Source organism: Vipera berus (assembly GCF_964194415.1).
Source record: "Vipera berus genome assembly, chromosome: 3".
In the NCBI taxonomy this organism is placed as follows: Eukaryota; Metazoa; Chordata; class Lepidosauria; order Squamata; family Viperidae; genus Vipera; species Vipera berus.
In genome coordinates this window covers 215,930,966-215,940,975 of record NC_138204.1, presented here as the reverse complement: position 1 = coordinate 215,940,975, position 10,010 = coordinate 215,930,966, and the positions used below count along the sequence as shown (strand labels likewise).

The following is a 10,010-nucleotide window of genomic DNA, read 5'->3' as shown; positions in this document are numbered from 1 at the left end:
AAAACCACCCAGCTCAGAGCGCACCAAGGACCCCATACTCCTCTCCACAGACCCTATTCCCTTCTAGCACTGATGATGTTACCCAGTTGAGTAGTGAAACATCTGCAGGAAAACCACCCAGCTCAGAGAGCACCAAGGACCCCATACTCCTCTCCACAGACCCCATTCCCTTCTAGCACTGATGATGTTACCCAGTTGAGTAGTGAAACATCTGCAGGAAAACCACCCAGCTCAGAGAGCACCAAGGACCCCATACTCCTCTCCACAGACCCTATTCCCTTCTAGCACTGATGATGTTACCCAGTTGAGTAGTGAAACATCTGCAGGAAAACCACCCAGCTCAGAGAGCACCAAGGACCCCATACTCCTCTCCACAGACCCCATTCCCTTCTAGCACTGATGATGTTACCCAGTTGAGTAGTGAAACATCTGCAGGAAAACCACCCAGCTCAGAGAGCACCAAGGACCCCATACTCCTCTCCACAGACCCTATTCCCTTCTAGCACTGATGATGTTACCCAGTTGAGTAGTGAAACATCTGCAGGAAAACCACCCAGCTCAGAGAGCACCAAAGGACCCCATACTCCTCTCCACAGACCCTATTCCCTTCTAGCACTGATGATGTTACCCAGTTGAGTAGTGAAACATCTGCAGGAAAACCACCCAGCTCAGAGAGCACCAAGGACCCCATACTCCTCTCCACAGACCCCATTCCCTTCTAGCACTGATGATGTTACCCAGTTGAGTAGTGAAACATCTGCAGGAAAACCACCCAGCTCAGAGAGCACCAAGGACCCCATACTCCTCTCCACAGACCCTATTCCCTTCTAGCACTGATGATGTTACCCAGTTGAGTAGTGAAACATCTGCAGGAAAACCACCCAGCTCAGAGAGCACCAAGGACCCCATACTCCTCTCCACAGACCCTATTCCCTTCTAGCACTGATGATGTTACCCAGTTGAGTAGTGAAACATCTGCAGGAAAACCACCCAGCTCAGAGAGCACCAAGGACCCCATACTCCTCTCCACAGACCCCATTCCCTTCTAGCACTGATGATGTTACCCAGTTGAGTAGTGAAACATCTGCAGGAAAACCACCCAGCTCAGAGAGCACCAAGGACCCCATACTCCTCTCCACAGACCCCATTCCCTTCTAGCACTGATGATGTTACCCAGTTGAGTAGTGAAACATCTGCAGGAAAACCACCCAGCTCAGAGAGCACCAAGGACCCCATACTCCTCTCCACAGACCCCATTCCCTTCTAGCACTGATGATGTTACCCAGTTGAGTAGTGAAACATCTGCAGGAAAACCACCCAGCTCAGAGAGCACCAAGGACCCCATACTCCTCTCCACAGACCCCATTCCCTTCTAGCACTGATGATGTTACCCAGTTGAGTAGTGAAACATCTGCAGGAAAACCACCCAGCTCAGAGAGCACCAAGGACCCCATACTCCTCTCCACAGACCCCATTCCCTTCTAGCACTGATGATGTTACCCAGTTGAGTAGTGAAACATCTGCAGGAAAACCACCCAGCTCAGAGAGCACCAAGGACCCCATACTCCTCTCCACAGACCCCATTCCCTTCTAGCACTGATGATGTTACCCAGTTGAGTAGTGAAACATCTGCAGGAAAACCACCCAGCTCAGAGAGCACCAAGGACCCCATACTCCTCTCCACAGACCCCATTCCCTTCTAGCACTGATGATGTTACCCAGTTGAGTAGTGAAACATCTGCAGGAAAACCACCCAGCTCAGAGAGCACCAAGGACCCCATACTCCTCTCCACAGACCCCATTCCCTTCTAGCACTGATGATGTTACCCAGTTGAGTAGTGAAACATCTGCAGGAAAACCACCCAGCTCAGAGAGCACCAAGGACCCCATACTCCTCTCCACAGACCCCATTCCCTTCTAGCACTGATGATGTTACCCAGTTGAGTAGTGAAACATCTGCAGGAAAACCACCCAGCTCAGAGAGCACCAAGGACCCCATACTCCTCTCCACAGACCCCATTCCCTTCTAGCACTGATGATGTTACCCAGTTGAGTAGTGAAACATCTGCAGGAAAACCACCCAGCTCAGAGAGCACCAAGGACCCCATACTCCTCTCCACAGACCCCATTCCCTTCTAGCACTGATGATGTTACCCAGTTGAGTAGTGAAACATCTGCAGGAAAACCACCCAGCTCAGAGAGCACCAAGGACCCCATACTCCTCTCCACAGACCCTATTCCCTTCTAGCACTGATGATGTTACCCAGTTGAGTAGTGAAACATCTGCAGGAAAACCACCCAGCTCAGAGAGCACCAAGGACCCCATACTCCTCTCCACAGACCCCATTCCCTTCTAGCACTGATGATGTTACCCAGTTGAGTAGTGAAACATCTGCAGAAAACCACCCAGCTCAGAGAGCACCAAGGACCCCATACTCCTCTCCACAGACCCCATTCCCTTCTAGCACTGATGATGTTACCCAGTTGAGTAGTGAAACATCTGCAGGAAAACCACCCAGCTCAGAGAGCACCAAGGACCCCATACTCCTCTCCACAGACCCCATTCCCTTCTAGCACTGATGATGTTACCCAGTTGAGTAGTGAAACATCTGCAGGAAAACCACCCAGCTCAGAGAGCACCAAGGACCCCATACTCCTCTCCACAGACCCCATTCCCTTCTAGCACTGATGATGTTACCCAGTTGAGTAGTGAAACATCTGCAGGAAAACCACCCAGCTCAGAGAGCACCAAGGACCCCATACTCCTCTCCACAGACCCCATTCCCTTCTAGCACTGATGATGTTACCCAGTTGAGTAGTGAAACATCTGCAGGAAAACCACCCAGCTCAGAGAGCACCAAGGACCCCATACTCCTCTCCACAGACCCCATTCCCTTCTAGCACTGATGATGTTACCCAGTTGAGTAGTGAAACATCTGCAGGAAAACCACCCAGCTCAGAGAGCACCAAGGACCCCATACTCCTCTCCACAGACCCCATTCCCTTCTAGCACTGATGATGTTACCCAGTTGAGTAGTGAAACATCTGCAGGAAAACCACCCAGCTCAGAGAGCACCAAGGACCCCATACTCCTCTCCACAGACCCCATTCCCTTCTAGCACTGATGATGTTACCCAGTTGAGTAGTGAAACATCTGCAGGAAAACCACCCAGCTCAGAGAGCACCAAGGACCCCATACTCCTCTCCACAGACCCCATTCCCTTCTAGCACTGATGATGTTACCCAGTTGAGTAGTGAAACATCTGCAGGAAAACCACCCAGCTCAGAGAGCACCAAGGACCCCATACTCCTCTCCACAGACCCCATTCCCTTCTAGCACTGATGATGTTACCCAGTTGAGTAGTGAAACATCTGCAGGAAAACCACCCAGCTCAGAGAGCACCAAGGACCCCATACTCCTCTCCACAGACCCCATTCCCTTCTAGCACTGATGATGTTACCCAGTTGAGTAGTGAAACATCTGCAGGAAAACCACCCAGCTCAGAGAGCACCAAGGACCCCATACTCCTCTCCACAGACCCCATTCCCTTCTAGCACTGATGATGTTACCCCAGTTGAGTAGTGAAACATCTGCAGGAAAACCACCCAGCTCAGAGAGCACCAAGGACCCCATACTCCTCTCCACAGACCCCATTCCCTTCTAGCACTGATGATGTTAACCAGTTGAGTAGTGAAACATCTGCAGGAAAACCACCCAGCTCAGAGAGCACCAAGGACCCCATACTCCTCTCCACAGACCCCATTCCCTTCTAGCACTGATGATGTTACCCAGTTGAGTAGTGAAACATCTGCAGGAAAACCACCCAGCTCAGAGAGCACCAAGGACCCCATACTCCTCTCCACAGACCCCATTCCCTTCTAGCACTGATGATGTTACCCAGTTGAGTAGTGAAACATCTGCAGGAAAACCACCCAGCTCAGAGAGCACCAAGGACCCCATACTCCTCTCCACAGACCCCATTCCCTTCTAGCACTGATGATGTTACCCAGTTGAGTAGTGAAACATCTGCAGGAAAACCACCCAGCTCAGAGAGCACCAAGGACCCCATACTCCTCTCCACAGACCCCATTCCCTTCTAGCACTGATGATGTTACCCAGTTGAGTAGTGAAACATCTGCAGGAAAACCACCCAGCTCAGAGAGCACCAAGGACCCCATACTCCTCTCCACAGACCCCATTCCCTTCTAGCACTGATGATGTTACCCAGTTGAGTAGTGAAACATCTGCAGGAAAACCACCCAGCTCAGAGAGCACCAAGGACCCCATACTCCTCTCCACAGACCCTAATTCCCTTCTAGCACTGATGATGTTACCCAGTTGAGTAGTGAAACATCTGCAGGAAAACCACCCAGCTCAGAGAGCACCAAGGACCCCATACTCCTCTCCACAGACCCCATTCCCTTCTAGCACTGATGATGTTACCCAGTTGAGTAGTGAAACATCTGCAGGAAAACCACCCAGCTCAGAGAGCACCAAGGACCCCATACTCCTCTCCACAGACCCCATTCCCTTCTAGCACTGATGATGTTACCCAGTTGAGTAGTGAAACATCTGCAGGAAAACCACCCAGGCTCAGAGAGCACCAAGGACCCCATACTCCTCTCCACAGACCCCATTCCCTTCTAGCACTGATGATGTTACCCAGTTGAGTAGTGAAACATCTGCAGGAAAACCACCCAGCTCAGAGAGCACCAAGGACCCCATACTCCTCTCCACAGACCCCATTCCCTTCTAGCACTGATGATGTTACCCAGTTGAGTAGTGAAACATCTGCAGGAAAACCACCCAGCTCAGAGAGCACCAAGGACCCCATACTCCTCTCCACAGACCCCATTCCCTTCTAGCACTGATGATGTTACCCAGTTGAGTAGTGAAACATCTGCAGGAAAACCACCCAGCTCAGAGAGCACCAAGGACCCCATACTCCTCTCCACAGACCCCATTCCCTTCTAGCACTGATGATGTTACCCAGTTGAGTAGTGAAACATCTGCAGGAAAACCACCCAGCTCAGAGAGCACCAAGGACCCCATACTCCTCTCCACAGACCCCATTCCCTTCTAGCACTGATGATGTTACCCAGTTGAGTAGTGAAACATCTGCAGGAAAACCACCCAGCTCAGAGAGCACCAAGGACCCCATACTCCTCTCCACAGACCCCATTCCCTTCTAGCACTGATGATGTTACCCAGTTGAGTAGTGAAACATCTGCAGGAAAACCACCCAGCTCAGAGAGCACCAAGGACCCCATACTCCTCTCCACAGACCCCATTCCCTTCTAGCACTGATGATGTTACCCAGTTGAGTAGTGAAACATCTGCAGGAAAACCACCCAGCTCAGAGAGCACCAAGGACCCCATACTCCTCTCCACAGACCCCATTCCCTTCTAGCACTGATGATGTTACCCAGTTGAGTAGTGAAACATCTGCAGGAAAACCACCCAGCTCAGAGAGCACCAAGGACCCCATACTCCTCTCCACAGACCCCATTCCCTTCTAGCACTGATGATGTTACCCAGTTGAGTAGTGAAACATCTGCAGGAAAACCACCCAGCTCAGAGAGCACCAAGGACCCCATACTCCTCTCCACAGACCCCATTCCCTTCTAGCACTGATGATGTTACCCAGTTGAGTAGTGAAACATCTGCAGGAAAACCACCCAGCTCAGAGAGCACCAAGGACCCCATACTCCTCTCCACAGACCCTATTCCCTTCTAGCACTGATGATGTTACCCAGTTGAGTAGTGAAACATCTGCAGGAAAACCACCCAGCTCAGAGAGCACCAAGGACCCCATACTCCTCTCCACAGACCCCATTCCCTTCTAGCACTGATGATGTTACCCAGTTGAGTAGTGAAACATCTGCAGGAAAACCACCCAGCTCAGAGAGCACCAAGGACCCCATACTCCTCTCCACAGACCCCATTCCCTTCTAGCACTGATGATGTTACCCAGTTGAGTAGTGAAACATCTGCAGGAAAACCACCCAGCTCAGAGAGCACCAAGGACCCCATACTCCTCTCCACAGACCCCATTCCCTTCTAGCACTGATGATGTTACCCAGTTGAGTAGTGAAACATCTGCAGGAAAACCACCCAGCTCAGAGAGCACCAAGGACCCCATACTCCTCTCCACAGACCCCATTCCCTTCTAGCACTGATGATGTTACCCAGTTGAGTAGTGAAACATCTGCAGGAAAACCACCCAGCTCAGAGAGCACCAAGGACCCCATACTCCTCTCCACAGACCCCATTCCCTTCTAGCACTGATGATGTTACCCAGTTGAGTAGTGAAACATCTGCAGGAAAACCACCCAGCTCAGAGAGCACCAAGGACCCCATACTCCTCTCCACAGACCCCATTCCCTTCTAGCACTGATGATGTTACCCAGTTGAGTAGTGAAACATCTGCAGGAAAACCACCCAGCTCAGAGAGCACCAAGGACCCCATACTCCTCTCCACAGACCCTATTCCCTTCTAGCACTGATGATGTTACCCAGTTGAGTAGTGAAACATCTGCAGGAAAACCACCCAGCTCAGAGAGCACCAAGGACCCCATACTCCTCTCCACAGACCCTATTCCCTTCTAGCACTGATGATGTTACCCAGTTGAGTAGTGAAACATCTGCAGGAAAACCACCCAGCTCAGAGAGCACCAAGGACCCCATACTCCTCTCCACAGACCCCATTCCCTTCTAGCACTGATGATGTTACCCAGTTGAGTAGTGAAACATCTGCAGGAAAACCACCCAGCTCAGAGAGCACCAAGGACCCCATACTCCTCTCCACAGACCCCATTCCCTTCTAGCACTGATGATGTTACCCAGTTGAGTAGTGAAACATCTGCAGGAAAACCACCCAGCTCAGAGAGCACCAAGGACCCCATACTCCTCTCCACAGACCCCATTCCCTTCTAGCACTGATGATGTTACCCAGTTGAGTAGTGAAACATCTGCAGGAAAACCACCCAGCTCAGAGAGCACCAAGGACCCCATACTCCTCTCCACAGACCCCATTCCCTTCTAGCACTGATGATGTTACCCAGTTGAGTAGTGAAACATCTGCAGGAAAACCACCCAGCTCAGAGAGCACCAAGGACCCCATACTCCTCTCCACAGACCCCATTCCCTTCTAGCACTGATGATGTTACCCAGTTGAGTAGTGAAACATCTGCAGGAAAACCACCCAGCTCAGAGAGCACCAAGGACCCCATACTCCTCTCCACAGACCCCATTCCCTTCTAGCACTGATGATGTTACCCAGTTGAGTAGTGAAACATCTGCAGGAAAACCACCCAGCTCAGAGAGCACCAAGGACCCCATACTCCTCTCCACAGACCCCATTCCCTTCTAGCACTGATGATGTTACCCAGTTGAGTAGTGAAACATCTGCAGGAAAACCACCCAGCTCAGAGAGCACCAAGGACCCCATACTCCTCTCCACAGACCCCATTCCCTTCTAGCACTGATGATGTTACCCAGTTGAGTAGTGAAACATCTGCAGGAAAACCACCCAGCTCAGAGAGCACCAAGGACCCCATACTCCTCTCCACAGACCCCATTCCCTTCTAGCACTGATGATGTTACCCAGTTGAGTAGTGAAACATCTGCAGGAAAACCACCCAGCTCAGAGAGCACCAAGGACCCCATACTCCTCTCCACAGACCCCATTCCCTTCTAGCACTGATGATGTTACCCAGTTGAGTAGTGAAACATCTGCAGGAAAACCACCCAGCTCAGAGAGCACCAAGGACCCCATACTCCTCTCCACAGACCCCATTCCCTTCTAGCACTGATGATGTTACCCAGTTGAGTAGTGAAACATCTGCAGGAAAACCACCCAGCTCAGAGAGCACCAAGGACCCCATACTCCTCTCCACAGACCCCATTCCCTTCTAGCACTGATGATGTTACCCAGTTGAGTAGTGAAACATCTGCAGGAAAACCACCCAGCTCAGAGAGCACCAAGGACCCCATACTCCTCTCCACAGACCCTATTCCCTTCTAGCACTGATGATGTTACCCAGTTGAGTAGTGAAACATCTGCAGGAAAACCACCCAGCTCAGAGAGCACCAAGGACCCCATACTCCTCTCCACAGACCCCATTCCCTTCTAGCACTGATGATGTTACCCAGTTGAGTAGTGAAACATCTGCAGGAAAACCACCCAGCTCAGAGAGCACCAAGGACCCCATACTCCTCTCCACAGACCCCATTCCCTTCTAGCACTGATGATGTTACCCAGTTGAGTAGTGAAACATCTGCAGGAAAACCACCCAGCTCAGAGCGCACCAAGGACCCCATACTCCTCTCCACAGACCCTATTCCCTTCTAGCACTGATGATGTTACCCAGTTGAGTAGTGAAACATCTGCAGGAAAACCACCCAGCTCAGAGAGCACCAAGGACCCCATACTCCTCTCCACAGACCCCATTCCCTTCTAGCACTGATGATGTTACCCAGTTGAGTAGTGAAACATCTGCAGGAAAACCACCCAGCTCAGAGAGCACCAAGGACCCCATACTCCTCTCCACAGACCCCATTCCCTTCTAGCACTGATGATGTTACCCAGTTGAGTAGTGAAACATCTGCAGGAAAACCACCCAGCTCAGAGAGCACCAAGGACCCCATACTCCTCTCCACAGACCCCATTCCCTTCTAGCACTGATGATGTTACCCAGTTGAGTAGTGAAACATCTGCAGGAAAACAACCCAGCTCAGAGAGCACCAAAGACCCCACAGTCCTTTCCAACTCCTCCCCCCCCTCCTCCTGTGGGCTCGTCCCTGGAACTTCTCAGAAGATACCTTTAATAATGCAAATAGTTTGCTCGAGTTTGGCAAGAGTCTGTCTAGCGGCGAGGAAGTTGCTTAGAACAGCGCTCCCCAACCTTTCTGGATTGGCAGCTTGGCGGCCGGGGGCAGGAGTAATGGTTCTGTGTGAACAGCAGGCGCACACGCAAGCGCACACAGCTCTGTTTGCACAAGCAGCAGGTGAGAAACATTAAGCAAGAGAGGCAGCAGCTGGGTGGCCACAAAAACAAAATCTGATTTATTTCTTTTTTTGTTTTTAAACAAGGAGAGGCTCCGGACTGAACCGCCCGTCTTCGGAACGGAGGGCACCTACCTGACAGGATGATGGGTTCTGTTTCATTGTACTCCCTTAAGACCCAAACGAACAGCCGAGCCAGGTCCTGAAAGGCACCAGAGAAGAAACTGGCAATTCAGGTAAGTCCTTGACATACGACAGCTCGCTTAGCAACCGTTCAAAGTTACGACCAACCCAAAAAGGAGCACTCGCGACCCAGACTCAAATACAGTTGGACCCCCTCTGCGCTCGTGTGAGCAAAGTTCAGGTAACTAGCAACACAACTGGATTTACCGCTGTTTGTAGCATCCCATGGACACCATAGCGCATTTTACGATAGCTTTGTGGAAAACTGACCCTTCCAGTTTTCGGCAAAAACGCAACCGGGTCTCGGCTTCTTCGGGCTTCTCTGCGCCAAAAGCTTTTGCAAAGGGACGGAAGGCCTGAAGCAGCGCGGGATTGCTTCCCCCGAAGCCTTGCGTCCGTTTGCAAAAGCTTTTGGCGCAGAAAATAGAATCCTTTGGGGACATGGACTCGTGCTCCTTCCGACTCAGCGAGGTTGCCCGGCGCTCCAAAAGCAGATCGGGTGTCCTGCGCAGGCAGCCTCAGCGAGTCAGCCAAGCTGAGCTGGGTGTGTTTGTCCCATTCATTCCGCTTCTGGAGCATTGGGAGGCGGCGGCATGGCGGCCCGCCTGTGGGGGGAGGAGGGGAACTGGGCCCACGCGAGTGGTGGGCCAGGGCCTGCACACGCCCAGCTGTAGTCCCACAAGAGAGAAACACTGGTTCCCTTAAAGATTGCAGCATTTGCTTAACCACCGCAAAAAAGTGATTAAATTGGCACACGCGTAGGAGGTAAGCAGGCTGAGACCGAGGGAGGGAAGGGTCAAACGTGTCATTAGTCTCGAG

The 10,010-nt window shown here is 51.6% G+C and overlaps 1 protein-coding gene across 4 annotated transcripts in view; it reads right to left on the bottom strand.

The window, feature by feature from the left end:
* The window catches only part of GFUS (GDP-L-fucose synthase), a 31,578-nt gene that overhangs the window by 6,169 nt on the left and 15,399 nt on the right, over positions 1-10,010 (bottom strand). For 3 of the 4 annotated variants that reach the window (XM_081323063.1, XM_081323064.1, XM_081323065.1), the window contains exon 8: positions 9,144-9,210. The exons of the other annotated variant lie outside the window; for it this stretch is intronic. In XM_081323063.1, the coding sequence (XP_081179189.1) occupies positions 9,144-9,210 (67 nt within the window). The remainder of the gene's footprint in view (positions 1-9,143; positions 9,211-10,010) is intronic. 4 annotated transcript variants of the gene reach the window in all.